Source organism: Sycon ciliatum, chromosome 3 (assembly GCF_964019385.1).
Source record: "Sycon ciliatum chromosome 3, ocSycCili1.1, whole genome shotgun sequence".
Lineage (NCBI taxonomy): Eukaryota > Metazoa > Porifera > Calcarea > Leucosolenida > Sycettidae > Sycon > Sycon ciliatum.
Window position 1 is genome coordinate 26680153 of NC_088645.1, and position 27653 is coordinate 26707805.

The 27653-nt window shown below is 49.7% G+C and overlaps 2 protein-coding genes across 5 annotated transcripts in view; both read right to left on the bottom strand.

The window, feature by feature from the left end:
• Nucleotides 1-11743, bottom strand: part of LOC135811923 (uncharacterized) — a 72624-nt gene extending 60881 nt beyond the window's left edge. The window contains exons 1-2 of the mRNA XM_065325187.1: nucleotides 11596-11743; nucleotides 10602-10700 (exon numbers count right to left, since the gene is read on the bottom strand). Coding sequence (XP_065181259.1) covers nucleotides 10602-10700; nucleotides 11596-11738 — 242 coding nt within the window. The 5' untranslated portion in view covers nucleotides 11739-11743. The remainder of the gene's footprint in view (nucleotides 1-10601; nucleotides 10701-11595) is intronic.
• Nucleotides 11744-14445: 2702 nt separating this feature from the next.
• LOC135811926 (uncharacterized) overlaps nucleotides 14446-27653 on the bottom strand; it is a 195015-nt gene continuing 181807 nt past the window's right edge. For 2 of the 4 annotated variants that reach the window (XM_065325190.1, XM_065325189.1), the window contains exon 11: nucleotides 14446-15054. In XM_065325190.1, the coding sequence (XP_065181262.1) occupies nucleotides 14802-15054 (253 nt within the window). In that variant the 3' untranslated portion in view covers nucleotides 14446-14801. Of the gene's footprint in view, nucleotides 15055-23479; nucleotides 23602-27653 lie in introns of those variants that run through there. The other 2 variants (XM_065325192.1, XM_065325193.1) reach the window with 1 other exon arrangement.

Genomic DNA, 27653 nt, shown 5'->3' on the forward strand with positions numbered 1-27653 from the left:
CCGGCTTGGAAAGGAACGTATGGAATGGGAGCCTCAGTTCCATCTCTCGTCTGCTAGTGCATTCAGGAGCGTAGCAGCGCTTCGGCATGACGATACAAGCCGAATCAAAACAACTCTACTCTCTAGCCAAAAAAACTAGCTCAGTGTTCGTCAGGCAAAAAGCGAAACTTCGAAAGTCACGAACTCAAAAGGTGGAGAAGTCAGAGTCAGAAGGTCCACTTGCCCCGTCTCGAACCCAGACAATCTTTGTGCAAGTCATCTATTACTCAACGCCTGCTATTCAACAGTGCAGTGAATGCTGTGTGCAATGCACAGACTACTGGGCCGGGTGCCTGTACATCGACTACATCTCGCCGATGACAAGCGCGTGCAGGATGCAGCACTGTAAGACCTGTGTTTTCAATGCAATGCATGTTGTTGAGTACCAGAATGGTTGCAGGGGGATGTACGCGGTCTGGAGAAATCGAGATTGAAACTGACATGGCATCTGACCCTTTTTTCGAAATGCTCCACTTTATCATGAGGGTGCCACTGTGGCTCGGCATGGTGCAATGCAACAAGTGATACTTTTTTTGCTGTTTTTAACTTATACCAATCAGGCCATTGGTTTGATTTTTGTAGATTGCACCGTTCTTTCCTCTTCAGTTGCAATGAATCCTTCCGTTTCGCCTAAGTTCAATGGGTTTTTTTGTACTAACCGGACTCGTTATAACGATGGAGGACCTGGGGAGCTTTGACACATACTCAAACTAACCATGCCCGGTTGCTTCACGAACCCGACAACCTATGGGTATATGTGGTATACTGTGCTCGGTTTTGCAACTGCACGCACAACCTAGCTCTGTCCAGTGCTGCGATGGCAGAACTTCACATCACGTACTGTAAGAATTTGTTAGAATTTCACTTCGCTAACCTACAAAAATCCGGAGATCGCTAACTTAGATTGACGTTAAAATATCTGGTCTTACAGTAACATCGCTCATTAACTGTTAGGTTACGCTGGAAAACAGCTAGTGCGAAGTGGCCAGCAGAGGGTTGAACCCAAAACATGCAGGATTGTGTGCAACCCTGTATCTACCGCGCTGCTCAATGAAAACTGATCAAGTGAGTCAGCGTTGCGCCCTGCACGAGTGAAGATCACAGTAGCAGGTCACGTAGGCTATAGGGTTGCACAGCGCCCGGTGAATACTTGACTCAAGCGATCGGATTTCATTGAGCAGCACTGCATCAAGCACTGGATGCAAACAATGTGTACGGGTTTATCAAGTGATGTTAAGGGGGTTCGGGACAGTTAGCCCCAAAAATTTAATTTCAACATCAGCCCAATCTGACATCAGGTTTGAATAGGTACAGCCTTATATTTTCGCTTAGTAACATCAGTTTTTCAATTGCCCGAATAGGTCTTGCCAAAAACACAATTTTCCTTGATGACACAAAATAACACAAAATCCCAAAATTGATGAGAAATCGACCATAACATCAGTTAGGACAGAAAATATGACATAAAATTTTACAGACTGTTCGAGGTATTGACTAAGATGATATCAACACCGAAAAATGTACACTTTGGTTGATGATGGGATCCAGGTCGTCATTTCCTGGAGAAGAACAAAAAGACGCAAAAAATGAAACTTTGAATATTTTTTGCAGCTTATTTTTGAGTTTGCCCCATATGTGGATACTTCAAACACGTTCTATACGTGGGTTGGAACAGGTTTACCGCGGCGAAAATAGGGGTCACCGTGCATATTCTGGAGAAAAATCCAAAAAACTGTCAAAATTTGCCTAAAATTGTTAAATTCACGTATCTATATTGCTTGTACTTCTCTGCTGCTGCTTTGGTCATAACTTATTGGATTTTTGGCTGTTAATAGGTGTTGCATAAACTCACTAGAGCCCTCGGCGTTCAGAACAATACAAGGATGGAATAGCTGAACTAGTAAATTTGCCGGAAAACCCTGGGTGCACGCATTATCGATAGGTACTTTTCTCCATGATTACTCTCCTGTTGGTACTTGGTTGTGATACATGTACATGTAGCTATGATAGCGCTTAGCACAGCCCCATATCAAACTACAATGAAAGCTGACATGTTGGAACGAATCAGACAACATTGAGTCCTCTTGTTCTTCAACTATGCGAGCTAGAACGTGTCCCCACACTGACAAAAATGATGGTATTTTACGGTGCGCACAAACAAGTGAAGCACTGTGCTAGGGCGTTCCTTACAGTTGGGTTGCTGTTGGTTCTTCGCTAGGTGTTCAGCCACCACTAATATAATCTTCCTTGAGACTGTCACCCGCTTCTTATCTCCGACTTGCTCCTTCATCAGTCTGGAAATGGCTGGCTCACCACTTCGTTTGTAGGACAAGACAAAGTGCTTCATCACCAACCCACTGGCAGCTGCCCGCACTGCAACTGATTTAGAGAAGCACGTTGCTTGGACCAACGGTTGAAGGGTGGCCAGCCGCTTTTGCTGATGTTCTGCAAACTCCATCGCCGAACATGCTGATGCAAAAGTGACAGAGTGCTACAGGATACTGGCATCAGGGCGAGCTTCGACAATTTCAGCTAGGGCCGCAACATCCGCAACAGCATCATGAGCAGCGAACTCATTCCCAACGATGAACTATAAATCAATCTGAGGCTGTAGCTTGGGAGCTCCGGTATCGCGGTTTAGGGATCAGAGTGTTCACCAATCACAAAAATGCACACCATCGACACACACATCCGTGCACACACACACACACACACACACGCGCACACACACACACACACACATGCATGCTCTCACACGCAATAGAACAAACGCGCGCGTACACACACATACATTCACGCACGAGTGCGTACCCACCCACATGCATGTGCACACTCATGTGCATGAGTGGAGATGCCCGCATACACATGTAACACCAACATGCCCTGGGAGCAGTCATGCACGTGTGTATAGTATGTGTGCGAGGGCACGTCCACATGAGCGCATATGCATGTGCATGTTCATACATGCATATGGTGCACACATGCACAAACATGCAGGTCTATGCAAACACACACACGCTCGCGGCCGCCGCGCATACAGTGTGCTCATACATTTCCATAGCCATAGGGTGGCAATGACTCCCAAATATCATGAGTAAATCTTATGAGATTGAAAAACGCACTTACCCAAAGCAGCTTTGGTGTTGCTTGTGGAAGCACGGGGGCCAGGGTGTTGAGCAGTTACAGGGCTATCTGTATCTATAAAATTCTCCATCCCACACTGCTGACACGGAATGACAAGTACGCTGCCCAGGTCGTACCTCTTCTCTTCAACGCAATCAATGAGCGCCAGAGGTTTGCCACATCCAGGATTCTGGCACGCAGACAATCCCACAGCCAGATACCTGAGATGAACGATTCGTCGACCGTGAAGAGGGGCACTGAACGACCTCTTCGCGGGAGTCGAATCCAGTGCCAGTGGCGTTAGTGATGGAGATCGCCCTTTCCGTTTTTCAGGAACTCGATCGATCGTTTGAGAAGCGTCCCCCTCCTCGGCTTCTTGCATCGTCCAGTACGCAGAATGAGAGGCCGCGTCGTGGGTGACGGATTACTCTCCCGCGTCTTCATCTCCAGGACACGTCGGCAGGAGAACCGAGCTATCCAAAACCGCCAATGTCAAAACAAATCCGCAAGTCCACTATAGTGGCTGAGCTTCTTCCTCAAATCTTGTCCCGACTCGAGCGCTCGAGCACAGCGAAGTCATGGTCAAACTATTTTCTGTGCATGATCGCGTCCCATTTTTCCACTCCGAAAGGCATTATTTTTCAGAAAAAAATTCGGAAATCCAACATGGCGCTAACCGTCGCGAACCTCCTTCAAGTAGGGCTCAGATGAAAGACAATTGGATATCGGTTCCGATGGTATATCTCTCGCTTGCGTACGGCAAGGGAAACTTGCCATATCGCCGATTTCCTGATCCCGTTTCCATGGCGACTACAGGTGATGACGCACATTCTGCTTAGCTCCGTGAGAGAGAAGGTCGATCACTGCAGAATTGTGTCATTTTCAGTTGTCTTCTTGTATTCACGAAGTGAAAGAAGTACTGTGTTCAATGCTGTTAGTGCCGTGAACTGTTTATTAGTAGTCCTATCCGTTGTGTACTGGGACGTGACACCGACAGGGGAAAGCTGGAGTGCGGAGACGTTAGCTGGCAAGCGAAAATCGTGACGAACCAAGTGCTGACATCTTGCCTCTTGGTTGGGACAAATCAAACGTTCAGCATTTACCTCAACCAAGGACCATGCCGTTTGCTCTTTCCACTTCCTGAAGATGGATGCACTGCCTGCTGGAGACTCTCCTATCTCTCGTAACATCTTCTGAAGCTAGGTGAGACGACGAGTAGCGGAGATTAGCGAACGAAATAATGTCGTATGTTTTGAAATTTTTGCTGAACATTTCTCAGGAGAGATGGCGAATACCAAGCATCTTCTCCTAGTCTAGAGAAACCATTTCGTAGGCTACATTCCGCCTAGGGAAATGGCTGGGGAGGACACACTTGGAGGAGAACGAAGTATGTGATCTTGTTTATGTTGTTCTTTGGTATTGCAATCTTATGTTTGACGAACATACAGCATGGTGCATAGTTGGTCGTTGAGTGCCTGCATGTGCATGTATAAGTGTGTGCTGATAAACACTTCCTATGCAAGAATCTGACACTCATGCTCTCTTTCTTTCTTGCAGTATGTGCGCACGTGTGTGCGTGCGTGTGTGTGTGTGTGTGTGTGTGTGTGTGTGAGAGAGAGAGTGTGTGTGCAGGAGCAGCGTGGAGCATGCCAGTGTGATCGCTGTGGCATTCTTGCCCGTCACAAGTGTGTGGCTCAGCCCCCAACGACAGTGGAGCCGTGTTGTGGTGAATACTGTGTGTCCCGCGACCGCTGCTTCCGTTCGGTCCAGGGCAGGAATAGACACCGCTGCTGAAGCTCTCCCCGGCCGTACGTCAGTCTCGTGGCAGATGACCCGAACTCTCATTTTGTGTGTGTGTGTGTGTGTGTGTGTGTGTGTGTGGTGTATTTATGTGTGTTGCTCCCTACGTAGCCGGACAAACTCTTGTTTTTGTGTCCCGGGCGCCATGGGGCGGCGTTCTCCCATTCTCTCTCCACTGCCCCTCCGGGCCCACGTGGCTGTGACTCGACAGGGCAGGGCAAGTGTGTGTGTATGGCGCATGGTGTGTGCTGGCATGTCTGTATAAATATGTTGGACAGGAATTTGTTCACCCACAACGTTGACGGAAAACCATGCTAGGTGTTGCTGGAATGTATGGAGTCTGCGAGCACTTACAATAACTTGCGTCATGTCACAACAAAGAACGGTGCAGTGTTTGACCCTCATGTAAACATGATGGTGATGGTACCTCACCTAAGCTACCCATGAAGCTAGAAAGAACATCAGGTCAACAGAATTGTACCAGAGGAAAGCATCTATTGCCCGAACTTCTTCATATGAAATGAACAATACCCTTCTCCATAGAGACAACATGCAGATGAAGTGTATGGACAAATAATATAATAGGCCATTCACTGAGGGCATGGAATGATCTCTACGTGTAGATTGGATAGACACATGCACGTCTGCAAGCCTAGAAAGCATTTGTTCATGGGTTAGTTCATGGGCTGATTGAGTTCACATGGTCTAAGTTCATATAATGCCATCTCTCCTGAGCAGCAAAATTTCAAAACATACGACATTATTTCGTTCGCTAATCTCCGCTACTCGTCGTCTCACCTAGCTTCAGAAGATGTTACGAGAGATAGGAGAGTCTCCAGCAGGTAGCGCATCCATCTTCAGGAAGTGGAAAGAGCAAACGGCATGGTCCTTGGTTGAGGTAAATGCTGAACGTTTGATTTGTCCCAACCAAGATTTCAGCACTTGGTTCGTCACGATTTTCGCTTGCCAGCTAACGTCTCCGCACTCCAGCTTTCCCCTGTCGGTGTCACGTCCCAGTACACAACGGATAGGACTACTAATAAACAGTTCACGGCACTAACAGCATTGAACACAGTACTTCTTTCACTTCGTGAATACAAGAAGACAACTGAAAATGACACAATTCTGCAGTGATCGACCTTCTCTCTCACGGAGCTAAGCAGAATGTGCGTCATCACCTGTAGTCGCCATGGAAACGGGATCAGGAAATCGGCGATATGGCAAGTTTCCCTTGCCGTACGCAAGCGAGAGATATACCATCGAAACCGATATCCAATTGTCTTTCATCTGAGCCCTACTTGAAAAATCGATGCACTTCCCCTTTAAGTTCTGCTGTTGCAGCGGCATCAATAAAATCGGCCCGTGTGCCTCTAACAGAGCACATCGGTCTGAATTTCACGTGCCACACGTGTGTACTTGTGCAGTGAATTCCGATCGCGAGTTAGCTACAGTCAGACCTCGCTTCCGCACACATCCGTTTTCCACAAAAATATCCGGATAGGCGAGGGAACCGGGCAATCGAACACATATACTGTATGTATGCATGGCATATGCTGTAAATTGGTAACGGGCGATTTTCTTCCGGATGGTGAGGGATCCGGATAAGCGAGGTCTGACTGTATTGTAGTACCCCTGGCTGCAAACGGTGAGTGCGTTCGATTACACACTTGAATCGATTCATGAATCCATTTGCATGCATTCAAGTCGTTCGATTTCATGTCATGAGCCCTGGAATCGATTCGGAATCCATTCACATGGGGTGATGTGAAAAGCGCGAATCGATTGCGTGCGTAATCGAACGCACTCACTGTGCTAGCGTACTCATGGTGGGATCAATTTTTCATGTGCAGTGCCGCTCAATGAAATCTGATCGTGTGAGTTTGGTTTGTGCCTTGCACCCGTTCACAGGTCTGTACACCACCTTGCGCGTACATGTAGTCCGCTCATGTGATTGGATTTCATTGAGCGGCACTGTAGCTCTGTCCACAGTAACCATGGCAGTGAGACTCAGTTGGCCATCCATCCTGAAAAATTTGGGCATGAACCTGTGCTCCCAGGCCATTTTTTGCCAAAAAAACATCCATCCTGAAAAATTGGGGCATGAACCTGTGCTCCCAGGCCAATTTTGCCAAAAAAACATCCATCCTGAAAAATTTGGGCATGGACCTGTGCTCCCAGATCATTTTTTTGCAAAAAACATCAAAAACACAAGAATGTACCTAGCCATGCAAAGCATGGCCTTCTCAAGCTTGGCAAGTAATCCTAGAACTATTGGAGAACACACAGCAATTCCAAGCTTGAGGTATATACCTATGCTAACCAGCGCAAAGCATGGTCTTCCCAAACTTGGGGCATGAGCCTACGCTAACCAGCACAAAGCATGGTCTTCCCAAACTTGGGGCATGAGCCTACGCTAACCATCGCAACGCGTGGTCTTCCCAAGCTTGGCCAATAACCCCAGATATGAGAGGAGGACAAACACAAATACACTCCAAGCTTGGGAAATAATCCTATGTTAACCAGCGCAAAGCATGGTCTTCCCAAACTTGGGGAATAAGCCTACGGTAACCAGCGCCAAGCATGGTCTTCCCAATCCTGGGGCATGAGCAGCAAGAACATACATAAGCACACAGACAAACATTACCACTGGCACCACACAGCATCAGAGAAGACATGACCAGTCCGCCGTCCTGTGTGTAGGCAAGCACAGGCCGGAGCAACTGGCACACTACTAGTACTACAGCATGCAAGCAGTCCGCACTCTGCCGGCAAGCATCCATCAGCTCACCGGGACGCCGCCGGATGGCATGCAATCATGCAGCACCACGGTCACGGGCAAACACCAGAGAACACACACACTCGTGTGAGACATGCCTGTGCATGGATGCGTGCCGCGGGCACGAGTACAGATGTGTACGGTCGGGTTGGTCTTGAAAAGACCGGTGAAGCACCTTATTTTACTAGGCACTCGAAACAAATAGTCCTACGAGATCTTTCATTTCTACACCATTTTCAGCCACGGGCAAAAGCAAACCCGAGAGTCACTATTTTTTTCAACCGAAGCAATGTGAGCGAGAGTTGACGACTGCACGGAGAAATGGCCGAGAGAATGCCGCAGATGGAAAGATCATGACAGGCAAATATGACAGCACGAGAGTGGCATAAAGGCACGCGTACGTGATGAGATGCGTGCACGAGTGAGTGTATGGGTAGCGGAGTGCGTGTATGTCTCCGGGGGCAAGTGCGTGCAATGAACTATTGTGTGAGTGGATGATGCGTGTATGTCTCCGGGGGCAAGTGCGTGCAATGAACTATTGTGTGAGTGGATGATGACGTGCCATTAGAAAATTAATGCCAAGACAATGGTGATGAATGGCAAATGACAGAGGGAAATGACTACGATCATCTGCCTAAGAGCCAGGTGCTTAAGGTACAGTGGTGATACTGCTGGAAGAGCTGTAGATGAGCATGCAGTGCGTAGCGCAACGGATAGAATCAGATGATGGCCAATGCACGGACGATATCCTTGCAGCAAATTTGAGAATCGATGACGAGTAGCGCCTCTGCTTCATGAAAAGTACACTAACCAGTGATTGCATTTTTCTGATAGTGCACTGCTTGCGACTGGTCTTATGTCATGCTTAGTGCTATCATATACCACTGTCCCTGCTGATAACAAATACCACCACCGTTACTTTTCTCCCGGCAACTCTTGTCACCTAAGCCACCAGCACTGCCATTTCCGCTGCCATGGCAGGATGCTACGCAGGGGATACACTGCTGCTGAAGTCGCCGTCACTGCAGCTTCTGTCATCGCCGTCGCTGTTGATTCCACCACCAATGCCGCTGTCGCCACTTCCGTCACCGTCACCGCAGTTGCAGCCGCCTACGTCGCTGTCTCTGCCGCCGTCACTGCCATCATCACCGCCATCGTCCCTGTCATTGCCCCCGTCGCCACCACTGCCGTTTCAATCGCCGTTGCCGCCATCTCCATTGCCGCTGTCACCACCATCGTCGCCGTCTCCGCTGCCATCACCGCCATTGCCATCGTCGCTGTCACCACCGCCGTTGCAACCACCATTGCCGCCATCGTCCCCGTTGGCGCTGTCACCACCACTGCCGTTGCAATCCCCGTTGCCATCACCACCGCCGTTGCAATCCCCATTGCCATCACCACCGCCGTTGCTATCACCACCGCCGTTGTCGCTGTAACCGCCATCGTCGCCGTCCCCGTTGCTGCCACTGCTACCGTTGCGTCGCCGCCGTCGTCATGGCCATAGTCGTTACTCTCACCAATGATGCGTCTGTTGTTGTGGTACACCACCATTATAGTCAATGCTACCATCATTGCCGTTTTCTTTGCTGCTGCTGCTGCCTCTGCCAGCACCAGCACTGTTGCTACCACCATCACCACCACCACCTTTGCTTCTACCAGCACCACTGCAGCCACTGTTGCCACCATGCAGCACCACAACCGTCACTACCTCTGCCACCACCACAACCGTCACTACCGTTGTCGCTGATAACATCACCAGCACCACCAGCACCACCACCACCACTAGCGTTGCAGCCGCTGCCATTGCCATCACTGCTATTCTAGCAACTCCGCAACCACCGCTGCTGTGTCTGCTGCCCGAGTTCTTGCAACTGTTACGGTTGCACCGTGTTGTTTTCATTACCATAGTTCCTGCCACACATGCTGCTGTGTGTACGGCATCAGTGCGGGGGCACTGCAATGTTAGCTTGTTGTTACTACACGCTATTGCGGATTTGTTTCTAATGCTCCAGTTACCAAGGTCACCATGACATCCGACAGAGCTCGTACACTGCCGCCGACACCGCATTCGCTGGTGACAACTGGCATAGTGACAGGAGTGTCCATGGCTTGGCTGTGACATGGCATGGCTGACATTGAGGTGGCAGGCAATGGTCTCTGGCACACAAGACTAACACGCACGCACGTAAGCATACACAGAACGAGCCACAATCGCACACGCACGCCCATATACACCAGGATGAGAATGACATGGAATGACCCTAGTATTAAAAGCGCAGGTCTACTTTTTTCCATGGTCTACATGGAGAGGTTGCACGTGGTAGCTCACGAACGGCTTACTGGGGATTTTCCCTTTCAGAATGGCTAGGCATAGTAATGTTATGGAACGCCAAATAGAAAATGCTGTCATCACGGCCGAATTGGGAAGCCATGAGAAGCAGACTAGCGCCACAAGGCCCAACTATTCAATTCCCTTATGGTCATCCTTCAGTCAACTGGGAACTTGTGGCCAGGCACAAGGGGTACATGGGTGCAGCTAATGGGGTTTCTCGACACTTGTGCCAGTGGTTGCGAGACTTATCCACTCACCCCCACCGTTAGGCGCTGCATCTGCCGCTAGGGTTTACCGGGTGTTAGCGGATGTCGTGAGTTCCCTTTGGGAACGGACACGATAATTTACTTTTTACTTATGGTCATGAAGCCCACTCAGACACAGAAAATTTGCATACATTACCAATCTTTTGGGGGATTGCGTGTGTGTGTGTGTGTGTGTGTGTGTGTGTGTGTGTGTGTGTGTGTGTGTGTGTGTGTGTGTGTTCTCATGCAAGATAACCCCAAAGAAAGAGAAAAAGTTAGTTCTTACCCTGATGACATGGATCCTTGCGTTACCCACATGCTTGGTGTGTCAGTCTTGTGATACTTGATGGAGGTGTTCACAGTGCCCTCGTGTGTTTGGTAGCGGCTAGGATGCACAGGGACACAAGCATAAGAGAGTGGTATATTCATACAGGAGCGTCGGAAGGTAATTTTGTGTGGTACGGTCAGTCATCTGAAGTACAACTCACTCGTGGGGGAGACCGGATGGATGAGCCCAAAATTATGGAAATTTAGAGCCCAAATCAGTACATTTTATTGATTCACCGGGTATTTGGGGCAAATAGTGGTACGGTCAATACCGTAGTGACCGTACCGTGTGCGACGCCCCTGTCATAAGGGTGAGGATGTCGGAGAGTGTTGTATGGTGAGAGATTCAGAGATACGGCAAGAAAGCCGAAGAGGAAGAAAGAAAGATAGATAGGGAGAGAAAGATGGACAACACCATCACCACCACCACCACCTCTACAACCACCACCAACAAGAACAATAACAAGAACAAGGACAACAAGAACAAGAACAAGGACAAGGACAACAAGAACAAGGACAACAAGAACAAGGACAACAAGAACAAGGACAACAAGAACAAGGACAACAAGAACAAGGACAACAAGAACAGCAACAGCAGCAGCAGCAGCAACAAGAACAACAAGAACAACAAGAACAGCAACAGCAGCTGCAGCAACAGCAACAGCAACAGCAGCAGCAACAGCAGCAACAAGAAACAACAAGAACAAGGACAAGAAGAACAGCAACAGCAACAGCAGCTGCAGCAACAACAACAACAACAACAACAACAACAACAACAACAACAACAACAACAACAACAACAACAACAACAAGGCGATGGTGCCATCGTGAGAATAAAGAATTCAAACAAAAAAAACAACAACAACAGCAGCAGCATATCATAAGAATAAGGATTTGAAAGATTTGAAACCAAGAACAACAATAATTATTATAGCAATCCAAGTCACACTTACGCAGAATAATCTGCAGATTCAATGCTGTCTTTACGCACTCCCTGGTCATCCATCAGCACAACATCACTGGCTTCAGATGTCCGCCGCTCTCGATCATTTGCCAATTCAGCAACGGGACGTTGACGCCTGCAGATCCTGCACATGCACAGCAATCACACACAAACACACACACACACACACACACACACACACGCGCACACACACACACACACACACACACACACACACACACACACACACACACACACACACACACGCGCACACACACACACACACACACAGAGACGAAGAGTCAGCATTAAAACCAGCGTGCAGTCATACCTGCATTATTAAGTATGTAACTGTGTTGTTTTGAAAAGGGGTACACGATATGGTACCAATCTATTTCATAGCAATACACTATAAAATTGACTTTAATTAATGAGCTTCAAAGGGGTCCAAAATCACCAGAACCCCTTAGGATAAATTCTATTAATCTGTAAAAGAATTTCGTGCCAAGAATACTACATGAAGCAGTTGAGCAATGACGGCGAGACCTGTACAGAGTTTTGCTAGTAGGATAACAATGCAACCGAGGCACAACGCGCAAAAAACGGCATAAAATGATAGCGTACGTCATTGAGTGGCTATGAATGAATGACAGAGGGAGTCGTTACCTGTTTATATGCAGTGATGGCGTTGTGGACGCATGCACGCGACGGTGACTGCACTGGATGGCGGTGGTAGATGGCACTGGCAGATGGCGTTGGCTTGTGACACAAGGAAGTGTTCGCTGCGGTCCACCGAAGGCAATCGTGGTGGTGGCTACACAGTCATACTACATATTTCATATTTTCTTTATCTATCATTTTTGGAGAGACTCCCAAGAGAGGTCTTCATTTACCTCTGGAGAATCCAGACAATACAAAACAATTCACATGTGTGCCAATGTGCAGCAGACAGCTAGTTTGTGACAGCGGTCTAGTGGTGGTAGTGCTGATGTCAGGCTGCATCAACCACTGAGCACGCCCAGTGACTGGTCAGACCATGGGAGTCAATGGCAATGTGTATGTGCACAACAGCAGCAGCAGCACCACCACCACCAGTAGCAGGAGAAGCAGCAGGAGCAGAAGACACAGACCTACACAAATACACACAGGGTTGTGCCTAAGGCCGTGGCTATGGCATTCATGCATGACTATGACTGAGTGATTGACTGACTAGGGTAACAGATGGTAACAGGTGCTGACAGGAAGGTGAGTAAATGAACCCTGCTGCACTGGCTTGTGTTGGGACCCAAGATAAGGGAGAACCCCTCCTCCATGCGTGACAGGATGGGAGCATGCAAGTATGACCCAGTAAACATGCGTATGGTGAAGTCCCCCGACCCAATATTCAGTGTGTGCATGGGAAGGAGGGTGGGTAAGCCCAATAGTGATCTTCCCGGGTGGTCTATTTCCCGGTACACCCCAGGGAAGCACTATAAAGGCATGCAGGTCAGCCACAAATGGGGGATATGGGGCAACACTGTCCCCGACAGCCAGCTAACTTGACTGAGGTCCACAGGGCTCAGCTAATCACATAGTTGCATCAATGTGAAGGCAACCATGACATGCACCACTGCCATTGTGACCCCTAAGGAAGGGATTCCACCATTATTATTTTCTTCTTCTTTTATTTCTGTGTGTATGTGTGTGTTTGGGAAGGGGGGGGGGGCATGCCAAGATGCACTAGTGTCAAACTGAATTGGTATGGCTGCACAAGAATATGCTTGTTCCCTGGACAGAGTCCTGTGCATCCTGGAAACATCAGAGCTTGCTGCAGCCATACACTGTCTGATGTGGGTCAACAGCAGGAGATCCCCGGTCCCGTCCAACGGCATCAGGGTCAAAATTCAGAGCACAACATGCAGTTGAACAATGACTTGGGATGGCAGGAAGACAAAAAGACAATGATTTGGGATGGAGGGTGAGCGCAGTGACATACTCGACGAGACATGGCATAACACGCATATACGCAGTGAAAGGAGGCGAGCTCCAACAGTAGAATACCCCAACCGGAATTGATAACTGACAGCGATATATTTTTTCGAGATGGCATTTTAGTGCGCATAGATCATGGTGTCACAGAAAGAAAGCGAGAGAGAGAGAGAGAGAGAGAGAGAGAGAGAGAGAGAGAGAGAGAGAGAGAGAGAGAGAGAGATAGATAGATAGAGAGAGAGGGAGGGAGAGAGAAAGAGAAGAGAGAGAGAGAGAGAAGAGAGAGAGAGAGAGAGAGAGAAAGAGAGAGAGAGAGAGAGAGAGAGAGAGAGGGGGGGGGGGGGGGAAGAGAGAACACAACACGGCGACACAAACTCAACACCTGTTCGATAAAAAAAAGCAAAGTGGCCAGGGCGGCTAAACACCAGAGGTACATGCTGAGATCGGTAACTTTGTAATGGTACAAACAGGAGAGGAGGAAAAACTTCAGGAACACAACACCTCATCATGCAGTGTAGTCAGATCTACAAGACAAACTTCAGTACCTTTCTTGACACCATTGCCCAGCACAGGCCAATGAACACAACACAACTCTTACTGGGCCATAAGCCGTGCATACACACAGTGGTGGTCGGCCTGGCGTCCACACAGTCCCGCCTTGCCCTACGAAGAAGCCAGAGCAGGTAGATCTCTCCGATGATGCCGATCACACTCGCTGTCCCTACTCAGTGTAACTCAGGCCCCAGCCTGCATGGTGCACATGCTATTCTGTTACATTTTTTTGTCATTCGGCCCAGTAAAAAAACTGTGAAAAGCTCCCTTTCAAGTGCGCATTATCCAGTGTTAACATCTTCGGACAAAAATTCAGTTCACTGTCACACTGACTTCTCCATAAGGCAAGGCAAAAGTGCGGCGGGACAAAACGTGGAAATGCGGAACACTGTCAAATAGGACTACAAGGTACAACAAAAACGGGAAGAGGTGCAGCGGCAACTACGCTGGGCGCCTTGGAACAAAACTACCATAAAAGAGAGCACGGGGCTTTTGAAACAGCTTCAACGGGGCAATGCAGGGAGAGAGAGCATTGCGTTGGGCTCAATCTATAAACGTTCCCTTCGAGTCATGTGTCCAACACAAAGGAGACAAAAAGTTCGGCGGCAGCGACTCATTGAATCAAAAACTCCACAAAGAGGGATGGTCAGGACGACTTCATATCTGGTAAATTCTCGAGCACTGATGCAGCAGACATCAAATGTGAACGACTCCTGTGCACTTCTCCGACCCAGGCACGAGCCTGTCCTCGACCGACGTCGGAACAAACAACGGGATGCTGACACTCTTCTCGCCGCTATCTCCGTTCTTGTCGTCGTGTTGCGACAGTGAGCGGTCACGTCCCAAACCAAGCCGCTGCTGCTGGTACTGGTGGACGTCCGGACGTAGCGGAACGCCGGCTTCTGCTGGCTCTGGTGCTATTTGGGAGCTGCGCAAGGCCTTGCCACACCTGGACACAAGGAAGCCGAATGGCCAGGGAGAAGGATTCAAAGGAACCATCAATGTCAGCAGCACTACAACTCCGACATGGGGGGGGGGGGGGGGAGGGGGCAGAAGCAAGGCAGGACACAGGACAACACACGTCACACCCCACTTTAGGTAGCACAGGGCGCCTGTCTACTTCTAGTGTGTTTATACAAGTAGCAGTCGCGTCGAAAGACGACACGGACATGGTCTCACTGCAGCGCGTGTGTACAACGAGGGGCGCATCATCTCGCTTTTTCCGCTGTCATTATTATCTTTTCCGGTGGGACCACTGAGAAGTCTTTCTCCCTGCTCTCCACTGCTAACAGGTTGCGAACATGAAGTGGCAGGACCAAAATTTTCAGAGTTTTTTCAAAACGAGAAACAAGAAGAGAAAGGAAGAATACAGAAGAAACGGCCGTCGAGGCACTGCCCATTGGTGGAGTGAAAAAAATAGGAGATAAACGGCAATGTGACGCAAAGTGGATGCCTCACAGATACTGTAATCTGGCGCAAGGTCAGGCCGAAAACCTGCACTGCACAGAGATATATTTGAGGATCTGATGAGATAACGTTGATTGCAAAACAATGCACGGCTCCGTAGCTAGCCTGAACACGCAAGAAACGGCAAAGCGCCGAGTAACACAAACAACTTGAATTACTAAAAAAAGGGAGAAAATGGAGTACGGCTCGAACTGAAAAGGAAACGAAACTGGGGACTGCTCAAAATTGGCCGCAAAACACGGTAAGAAACCATACCATACAGTAATTTAAAAAAGAAAAGGGAGGCATACATTGTTTAGCAGGTTGCGAAACTAGCTCAAAGGCTGCTTGCCACCAGGAAAGGGACACTACTAAGTTACCGCTACAAGTGGTTGCGTAAGATGAAGTAACCACATGTACAGAGGAAGTGGAAAAGCCAAAAACAGAAAAAACGAGAGAAATAAAAACAAGGAAACGGAATCACATGCGGAGGGAGAGAATACGGTAACGTGTGTTATGAACCCTCTAAGATTCTCTAAATTGTCAGGATCGTACGACCACACGGCACGAGGACAACTCTTTTCCTTTACACTGTATATTTCACTTCATCTGATAATTAACAATGAACACTAATAACACCAGCTATTTATAGCATGCAAAAACAGCGTACATGCAAAAACATACGCATATAAAACTGGACATAACAGCGTATACAGCAAAACGCACACAGCGCATATAGCGTATGCCATGCAGCAACATCAGCGGTACGGCGGAGTCGAAATACAACATTTCAACGAATACAATGCCATAAGCGCGAAGGCCTTTCCCAATTGAGAACTGGTGGTTTGCAACATTCTCCCCACCAAAGGGCTTCTCACCGCCGTACAACAATGCACACAAGTCAAAAACGATCCGGGGCTCTGACTATGCGCCCAGAACGTGTCATCTCCTGCTGCCGTGGTGGTGGTAACGGTGCTGACGGTTCATACGCTGGCTGCTGAGGGAAGATAGCAGGTTGAGCGGTATCTGCAGGCCCAGGAGCCACGTCCTGTGACGATACTTCTAACGGCACTAACCTTTGGATCGGCCTCAACAGGGTACTGGTACTCAACTTAACCTTGGCAACACGACGTTTACCATCTCGACCAGGGAATAACTCGATGATCCGTCCCAAACGCCAGAACTGTTTGCGCTTGGTATCATCGAGAACAAAGACCACATCACCCACAGCTAAAGGGCGCGACATGGTCTGTTGGTGTTTGTTCAGCTGACTTAGGTACTCCACCTCCCAACGATTCTTGACATGCTCCAGTGTCCGACTGAGGTAACGCAACCTCGATGAAATCTGCGCAGCGTCCAGGGTACCTGCTGGCTTCTCTGACGACATCCAGATGTCACCCATCATCATTGCAGGGGTTACTGGTGGCTCATCCAGGCTATCAGACACATACGTTAGCGGACGACTATTCACCACTGCTTCAACCTCATACAAGATGGTCTCAAGCTCCTGAACCTTCAGAAACGCTGTTCCCATTACCTTTTTCAAGGCACTCTTCACTGTACCAACGATTCGCTCATAGAAGCCTCCATGCCATGGTGCAGCTGAAGGATTGAACATCCATGGCACACTCAGTTTGTCAGATGCCGCCTTGAACGTTGTAGCGTTGTCAGACCTGATCCGAGACGGCAAACTACGTCTCGCGACAAACTTCCGAAATGCTATCAAGAATGACTCTGTACTTAAACTATCGACCACCTCCAAGTGAACTGCTCTGGTGGTGGCACACACAAACAATGCTATCCATACCTTCGGAGATGACTCACCACGGCGCACGTACAACGGACCAGCATAGTCGATGCCGGTAGTTGCGAACGGCCTCTCGTGAACAACTCGGTCTTCCGGCAGCGGCGGGCAGACTTCTGAGGCAGCCTTAGCCTTGTAGCGGCGGCATGTAACACATCGCTGAGTAATGTTGCGTAGCGCCCGTCGACCACCGATAATCCAGAATTTCTGACGGATGAACGACAAGACTCCTTCTACACCTTGGTGCATCCTTTCAACATGCATTTTCTCCAACAGCAACTCGGTCAGATGATGTTTGCCTAACAGGACTGGGTGCTTGGCTCCATACGCCAACTCGCTGTGCTGAAGTCGTCCCCCGGCTCTGAGCACTCCATGCTCATCAAGAAACGGTGCAAGCTGATACACCTTCGACCCAGGCTTCACTGGTTGACCTTGCTTGATCAGCTCAAGATCCTCAGCGAAACATGCGGCTTGAACGATGCGGTACAATACGTTGTCTGCTGCAAAATAGAGTTCAGCACGAGGCTCAGTGTGCTTCCACTGCAACATCCGAGTCACCATGCCCTGTGCCCTCGACCATTTACTGAATCGGAGCCACCATTCCTTATCAGATTCTCGACTACAGGTGGTGGCTGACACTCGTACTTCTACACTGGACTCATCTGTAGCTGCGGTTGAGGATGCGGTGGGCCAGTCATTGGGCTCCGTGATCCAGGTTGGTCCGCCCCTCCAGAACGGACTACGGATCTGCTGTGCACTACTGCCACGCGACGGTAAATCTGCTGGGTTGTGAAGGCCCGGGCAATGGTTCCACACAATGCCGACCTTTTTCGATATCTCTTGGACTTGACTGACGCGGTTAGCCACAAATGTTTTCCATTTGTACGAGGGATTACTGATCCAATGAACGGTAGTGAGACTGTCAGTCCAGCCATAGACTTGCGTGACGGTCACACGCAGCTCCTTCACCACAAACTCAGCGTAGCGAGCCGCTAGACATACTGCTTGTAACTCAAGGCGGGCTAACGTGGGTGGAGACACGGGTACCACTTTGGCCTTGGCAAATACCAAGTGCGACTGTCCATTGACGACTGCATACAAACAACATCCAAACGCTTTCTCACTGGCATCGGCGAAGGCATGAAGCGCAATCGGCGTGTCAAGATTGCAGCAAATCCAACGTGGTATGTCAATGCTCACCACTTCGGCCAACTCTCCCCACCATTGCGCGCATGCGGCTGCGATGCCATCAGGCAACTTATCATCCCAGTCGCCTCCGACTTTCCAGGCTTACTGTAGCAGTATCTTTCCGGGCACAACTGCCGGTGCTGCTAGACCTAGCGGATCAAACACTGACGCAACACACTTGAGGAGGGATCGCCGGGTCCAAACAAACGGCCTATCGGACTCGCCTCGCGCTGCTATGCTGAGCAAGTCATCACTGGTTTTCCATCTCAGACCGAGAACTTTATCTCCGGCCTCTGGATCGCACGGGATTTCGTTGCCTCGCCACTTGCGTAACTCCATGCCAGCATCCGTAAGCACACGCACGCTGAACTCTTGCATCTCCTTAGCTTCCGAGGCATTTGAGACACTAGAGACCAAATCGTCAACGTAGAAACTCGTGAGCAAGAGATCAATACGATCTCGCTCTTTGGGTGCAGACAACGCCCGTAGCTCCTTCAAGTGATGCTGAATCACCGCAGTAAGCATGTATGGCGAGCAGTTTACGCCAAATGGCAGTTTCGTTAGCCTCCAGGTTAACAGTTCATCGCTGTCGCTTCGACCGGGCCACAAGAAACGCAGGTACGGACGGTCTTCGGGATTAACCGCGACCATGAAGAAAGCCTTGCGGATGTCCGCTTGCAGCGCGCTCTTATATTCACGGAACCGTAATAGCATACCTGCGAGACTCGGCAATAGCGACGGTCCAGGGTCAACCATGTCGTTCAACGACTTGCCATCTGGCGCCGTCGCCGAGGCATTGAACACCACTCTTAACTTCGTGGTTGCAGCGTGCTCGCGGAATACACCATGATGCGGTACATAGTACCCGGCATCGCTCTAACATGGCTCCAGCTCAATTGCTCCAAGCTCGCGGTACTCCCTGATCAGCACATCATCATAGAGCGCACGCTTCCCATTCCTCTTCAGCTTTTCAAGAAGCCGCGTTGCGATGACTCTAGCTTGGGCAAAGTTATCCGTTGGGCGACGCTCATTTCGCCACAAGAGACCCACTTGGTACCCGCTGCCCTGGCGACATAGCGGGAAAGATGGCAGGTGCTGATGTTGTTCTGGAGGTTCATCCAACTGCCATAGTTGTTCAATGTGGGCTGTGACACATGACACAGTCACCGGCTGACTGTTTCGACTTGGTGCAGACGCTGGACCAGATAATACATTACCTATCTCTGTGTTCCACACCGTCTCACCATTAACTTCCTTCTTGCTGTGCAGTACCGCGTTGATATAGTCTGCACCAATCAGCATATGTATTTCGTCTGATGTCCCTTGTTGAGGCTTGTCACTCAGCTCTACTCCCCAACTGTGCCACTGGGCACTGGTCTGCGGACTTGCGCACTTCAGGTCCATCTCAAGCGTTGGTTTCACGAACGCGCGTACCCGAATGCTAGCGGAGCTACCCTGGATCGTGATGGCGTACTTATCCATGCGCTGTTGGGTTGGTTCCGCGCCGAACGGCTTCACCTCTACATTTTCAACCCCAACGTGTTCTGCATCGATTGCTGACACCAACGCTGCAGTCACGAATGACGCCTCAGCACCCGAGTCCAGGAACACGCGAACCTTCGCGTTTCGAGTTCTTCCCTCAACTCGTGCCACTCCGGTCATCAGCCGCACACTTGGCGAGTGTAGACAGCACGACCCAACATTCTTCTCCGTAACTATCTCAGTCGGTTTCTCCCGGCTATAACCAGCTCTATCCAACACCTCATGTATTAGCAGGTGGTGTTTCCTCTGGCATTTCGTTCATCTCGAGCCTGACCGACATTCTCTGGCCATATGGCCATACTTAAGGCAGTTCCAGCAGAGTCTCTCTCGCTGCAGAAAACCCTTTCTCCCTTCCAGTGGCAGCGACTTTAGCTGCTTCTCTGCATCTGCGACCGATATCGCCATGCACTGTGCCGACGCCGTGGGCCTTGGCACGGATCGTTCTACTGGCTTCCTGGCAGTATCACCCTGTCGTCCGTGCGCGACCTGGTAAGACGCGCCGTGCTCCTGTACCTGGCGAAGTGACATCCCGTAGCACTGCCGTTCGACCAGGTACGTCTTCATCTCAGGTCCGCATTGCTCCAAGATTACCTGCTTTGCCATTGCTTGCAGCACCGGGGACATTTTTCCTATATCGGCGCTATACTTGGTGTCCACCTCGCCATCTTCTGTCATAGCGAGTGTGGCCCACACCTCTACTTCTCGGCAAACACGGACAACGTATTGATGAAACGACTCATCTGACCGCTGCTTGCCTGTCAGCAATGTCTTCCACGCTTTATCCGGAGTCTTTCCGAGCGAGGCAAGCAACTCTCGTTTTGCTTCCTCGTAATTATTGCATCCAATACATATCCTCTCCGCTTTGCTACCCGCTAGCGCGATGCGCAGTCGCAGCAGCCATTCGCTTTCTTCGAACTCGTTCTTGGAACAGATGTCCTCGAACAGGTCAAGATACCGCTCCAATGGCTGCGTTCCATCATATGAGGGGATTTTCATCGACGGTTGACGCCCACCGCTGTGACTGGGAGATTCCTCCGTATCTCCCATCGCGGCTTTACCATCACCCTCATACGCAGTGGCGATGCGCTCGTTAATCTCCTTTAGTGTTTTGTCAAACTCGGTGCGGAGCGCCTCCTCTCGCCGTCTGGCACTGCGCTCCTCACGCTCCTCGTACTGTTGGAGCCTCTGCTCCACATGTTCCATCAACAACTCGCCTTCTAATCCTAACCGAACTCCATTGGCGATAAAGCTGGCTTCCAAATTGTGTAGTTGCTCTGCCATGCTCGCTCCTATCCTGGCGTGGTCGCCAAATGTTATGAACCCTCTAAGATTCTCTAAATTGTCAGGATCGTACGACCACACGGCACGAGGACAACTCTTTTCCTTTACACTGTATATTTCACTTCATCTGATAATTAACAATGAACACTAATAACACCAGCTATTTATAGCATGCAAAAACAGCGTACATGCAAAAACATACGCATATAAAACTGGACATAACAGCGTATACAGCAAAACGCACACAGCGCATATAGCGTATGCCATGCAGCAACATCAGCGGTACGGCGGAGTCGAAATACAACATTTCAACGAATACAATGCCATAAGCGCGAAGGCCTTTCCCAATTGAGAACTGGTGGTTTGCAACATTCTCCCCACCAAAGGGCTTCTCACCGCCGTACAACAATGCACACAAGTCAAAAACGATCCGGGGCTCTGACTATGCGCCCAGAACGTGTCATCTCCTGCTGCCGTGGTGGTGGTAACGGTGCTGACGGTTCATACGCTGGCTGCTGAGGGAAGATAGCAGGTTGAGCGGTATCTGCAGGCCCAGGAGCCACGTCCTGTGACGATACTTCAATGCCATAAGCGTGAAGGCCTTTCCCAATTGAGAACTGGTGGTTTGCAACAACGTGCAACATTAACTTGTCCTTTTTTTCTTTTTTTCTTGGGGAATTGTAACAGTGTGTTTGCTAGCAGTTGGTGACCAGGGGAAGCATGCAAGTGGATGGGGGACAGCTATAACTGATTTTGATGGAGTGTATTTAATGTGGGCATGCAGACCATTCATGCACTACAGATGTGTTATACATGAGCAGAGTGAAACTTTTTTTGTAGGATTTTGTATTTTTGTGGCAAAAAGTAGGAGAGTGGCATGCAGGTTTCTGTCGAACTTCGTGCGGGTCAAGCAGCCCCTGGCGAAGAACATGACAAAGGGACTTGGGAAAGTGCGGTGCTCAAATATGCACAACAACATTAACAAAGGGGAGAATGGCATGCAGCAAGCGCAGCGTGGAAAGCATTGTGATGGTGCGTGTGCGCGTGTGTGTGCATGCGTGCGTAGCGTGGAAAGTATTGTGAGCGTGCGCGTGTGTGTATGTGTGTGTGTGTGGTGCTGAGTCATGGGCTCCGCTTCGGCACGACTTGGATCTGCTGGACAACTTTCACCACCGGTGCATTCGCTCCATCTTATGTGTATCTCGGCGTCAGCAATGGGAGGAGAAAATCTCATCGGCAACGCTCCGTGCGCGCTGGGGTGACACTACACCGGTGTCAGACCTTGTTCGGCGTCGGCGGTTGGAATGGCTCGGGCACGTCGCGCGCATGCCTGCAGACCGTGCTCCCGTCCAGATTTTGTTTGGAAGGTTGAGTGGTCGTCGCCCTCCTTGTGGTCCCCGGCGGCGCTGGAAAGACGTTGTCCAGAGAGACATGAGGGCAGCTGGCGTGGATTCCTGGTTTCAGAATGCCCAAGACCGGCAGAACTGGAGGATGTTCCTTGCTGAGCCACCACCGCACACAGATGATTCGCCACCTTTGCGCTGCTTGCTGTGTGCCAGAGACTTCCGCCGCCGTAACGACATGGCCCGACACAAGTGCATTGCCCAGCGGAAGTTGCCTGTGTCACAACAGAAGGGTGCCAGGCAATGTATGAAGTGCATGCGGTGGTTGAGGAGCGCTGGAGGACTGGCTGTGCATCGCTGTCCTGTGTCCACGGATGTCCCCACTGTATCCATTCGCCATGAATCTGACTCTTTGCGATGTGATGTTTGTCGCCGCTCTTTCCGCTCTCGTTCTGGTTTCAGCCGTCATCACTGTGACCGTGCGAAACGGATGTCAGGAACAACTGCCGTCATGAATGCGAGCATTGCGAAAGACGGTTCTCAAGGCCACAGGACTTGCAACGCCATGCCAAATATTGTTGACTTTGCGATTTCTCTCTCTTCTCTTCTCTCTTCTTGTCGTTGTCTCCCGCTTCTGGGAGCGGCGTGGCCCGATAGGGTAGCTGTACATAGTAGTAGTAGTAGTAGTAGTGTGTGTGTGTGTGTGTGTGTGTGTGTGTGCGTGTGCATGTATCTGTGCGTGCGCGCTCGTGTGTGCATGCGGGCCGATAGTCATAGACATAGGGCAACATGCAAACGGAGAACCGGGCCAATGGGATGGTGATGGCAGGTGCAGCTGAGCACGTCAGCCAGAAGAACTGTGGCCTAGTTTCAGATAGGCTTGCCCGAGGCCCTGGGGTACGGGAAGAGGGACAGGAAGAAAGAAAAAAAGAAACAGGGAAAGACAGACAGAATGAGAGAGCAGGAGTGGTTGCTGACGGCTGAAGAAGACCGATGATGACAATACAGAGGAAAGAAAGGGAAGGAGATGAAGTCGAAAAAGGATGGAAGGAAAGCGTCAGACTTAGCCTACCATGTACAAGTATTGCTGGGTTGTGGGAAGTGGCCTTACAAGGCATGCCCTCCTACCATGTACAAGTACTGCTGGGTTGTGAGAAGTGGCCTTAAAAGGCATGCCGTTGGGATGTCTCCACTCTATTTGTTGCGCTTTTTCTTTGTTGGATCTACCATTGAGTACACGTCTCTGGGAGGTGCAGGTGAATCCGTAGCCAGGGACTCCAAATTTGGTGATGGCAGTTGGTTGTCAGTGGTCGTGCCCTGGGCCGCGTCAGGAGGAGGCTGTGTAGGAGTTGTTGCCAGTGCTGGGGCCTGCGGTGCAAGGTTGGTTGAATCGACCGTCGAGTACACGTCCGGTTTGGGAACCGCAGGTGAAGCCGAAGCAGGGGAAGTGACTGCGGCAGCGTTCGGCAAGACCTTGCCGATGTGGTCGTACGTGCTCGGGTCGGGACCCTCCCCAGTCGGTTCAGTGTTGAACGTGAACGTGTCGTAGGTGTCACCGGCCGGGTCCGCACCAGGCTTGGCGGCTGTTGGTGGCAGGGCGACGTCGTACTCATTCTCGGCCTCTCCATTTGCTGCCATCTGACCAGTGGTATTTGTGCCCTGTGCTCCCTGAGCAGTGGTTGCATTGGGTGGAACGACATCGTAGTCCCCTCCACTGGTCAGGTGGGCGGGAATATGATTCATCGGGACCGTGGCAGGAATGTTGGGATCGTGTGGCGGTATAAAACCCCTCGCCCTGTTCTTCTTGTTGATCTCAATAAGGCCAGTGTCTGGGTCGAGAATGGGGCCAGCATTGCATGTGTTACGCACACATACACCAATACATAATGCCACAGCACGGAGAAACCAATGCAACTGGTAACATTTTAAAGCTAAAACACCACATTATAAGATATTCACCCTTTTTCGTGTGTTGTACTTCACGTACTGTAGTACATGCACTGGGGCCATGGGATGCAGAGAGGGAGAGGCTTCACAGTTGCAGCATAGTACGTGTTTCCCCACTTATGCATGTACAGTCAACTTTGCGTATAACGACACTCGGCGGCGGCGGGGCATCAGAAATGTGTCCTTATTCGCGAAGTGTCGTTATACCCGAAGTCTCATTATATATGTTACAGGTAGATGGAACTTTGCTCTGGGCTTGGAAATTCTGTCGTTATTTGCGAATTATCGTTCTATCCGCAGTCGTTATTAGCGAAGTTGACTGTACATTTTGCTAGCTGATCTCGCCACTGTTCACAACATAGTGATACATTTCACCATGCTGATGCGTTCTTTTCGCTTTGATGCGTTCTTTTCTTCCGATTATTATTACGTTCGAAACTCGGATGTTGAGCCAATTATTATTATGTTCTTTCCTTTTTTTCTTTCTTTTTCCTTCTCTTGCCATGGCTGGATAACGCCCTCTCCTTTGCATTGGCTTCTGCCATTGGACGGTGAAATAAAATAAAATAAAATAAGATGTTGTTTTGCAGAGATTTGGCATAGTTTTGGCGTTGGGGGCTTTTTTTTCCTGAATACCACAGTACCATCAGATGCTGCACAGCAGGGGTGGTGGCATATTGGATGGAAGTGGGCTTTGTTGACCTCAGGCAAGTACCACTACAGAACTTGATTTTCATTTCGGCTCGCACCGTCAATGGCCTGCTAAGTTAAAATTCCTTGTGAGACGGTCTTTTCTTGCCACCAAGTCGCATCCACTTTGCAGCACTTTCTCCGGGATGGTGCGTCATTGCACAACTTCTGTAGGAGGTTGTAGTAAGATCGCCGTTTACAGGAGGAGATCTCTTCCTGCAGCTAATTTCAATTTTTATCTCGCTACTCTCATTACTTACTGGCAAGAGTACATAACTCCACAGAGGTTTCAACCACCAATGGTTGCTGTCGCCACTACTCATCTTTAGAAGACAGGTCATGCTGCACCCCGCGAGGAGCACGGGAGGGGGGGGGGGGGGGCACTACGTCTTTCTGCCTTCGTTCAGCATGCGCATGTTCGGGCCAAATGGCGGGGACCACAGAGTTCAGTGGTTGCTGGGAAGTCAGAATCGCGTGCCAGTGTGCCAAGTTCACGTTTACCTGTAGCTAGCTGTAGCTGCATAGCTGTACACTGCAATTTCTTACTGCTGTAGGTACGGACTCATTCAACAAGATTTTCGGCCATGCACCCCTAAAAGCTGGACCAGATACGTCACTGGAATAACTCCATTCCTCATGATCATATTAGGCCCTACGTATTTTAGATGCGAAGTCAACCGTGCACAATGAAGTTTCGAGCACCGTCAGGCGCATTGCACCGTGAAAAAATAAAATACGTCAAAAATGAGTCGTGACTGAAGCCGTTGTGGAGTTGCACACGCTGTGGAGTTACGCACTTTTGATACGCTCTTGTCAATCTGGCTGTACTCGTACTCCAGACTCTGCTGTCCTTGCCTGCCAGTACTCGCGATTGGTATTTATCTCGCTTACACTTTCATTTCGGCAGAGGACTGTCGTGGACATGGAAATCCAGTCGAATGACTGGGGCCGGTGCCCTCAGCGCGTACAGAACGTTGCATGCAGTGCACATGTTGATCCGATGCGACCAGCGTGCTGCAGCGCATAAATGCATGTGTACAGCTTACCCACGCCTGCATGGCCAGCGAGCGCCCTGGGGCCGCTAGACGTGCGACCGGACTTCCATGTCCACGACAGTAGGACTAAAAAAACTTATTTTAATGTTTGGTACTGCATGCAGCACAGGCTAGGAACTTTGCCCCGTTGATGATGTCACTTGAGTATTACTATTACCACTCTTACACTGAACCCATGACTAGGCATGTACATAAGACACAATGAAGACATATCATTATTTTTAAAGTGAGCAAAGTGACATTTACTTACCTCACACATGTCAGATCCATTCAAATGCTGAAAGAATAAATGCACTGAGGGGTCGGGTCGGCAAGGCGAGAGTTCATAACCAGGAGTATGCACAACGCCCACCCCCTACATGGTCTGCTGCGATGGACTCGCCCACGGCAGAATTCCTTTATTGAGGCAACTTTTCGGCGGCAGTATGATCAGATGTGTACGCTTTTCCGCACTATTCATGCTACGTAGTCAGTTCCACCAGTTTAGGAAGCATACATGCATCCACAAGATCTGCTCCATTGTGACCATTGCAACGGCGATGGACGTCTTCTTTGCCCTTTCGATCTCTGGCTACGCAAGATAGCAACAGTGAGCCTAATTACTGCCAAAGACTGTTGTCATTTTTAATACGAACAATATTCTGCCGTGGGCTGAGGGATCGCTGACGCGGCTGCACACTCTTCGTCACATATTTCTGGTGCCAGCAAACAGCTGCCTTGTTTAATCTACTATGGCCTGTATACGTCTACCCAGGTGACACCATCAACAGGGCATTTTAGCAACTAAACACATCCTATAGATGCCGGCTTCATTCAATTGCAGGGATCGATTTACTTTGATTTTTTTCCATAGCAGTCACTGCCACACAGTTTTACAATTGACTAGCACCTCCCAGTATTGATGAGTAGTTTTCCTTCATCAAACGGTTCCATGCAATTCTGTACAATAGCAGGATTATGTACAGAAGAGGACAATAGCTGCAATTGCTATTTGCTTTTCCAAGGGAACGGTTGACCTGAATATTTACGTTAGGGTTTTCGCTTGGGCTCGTTACATGTTCAGCGTCTGTCCAACTTCGAGTTCTTCACAACACAATATTCTTCAACAGGGCAGTTCCACTGATTCCTTCCACAAAGAAGCTCAGGAAAGCGCTCTAACGATCGTGACACTTCGTGCAAAGCGCACAGAATTTTCGCTTTTCTTCTTTTCTTCATCAAAACGAATCGACGCCCCTGGCGCATCCAGTTCTTT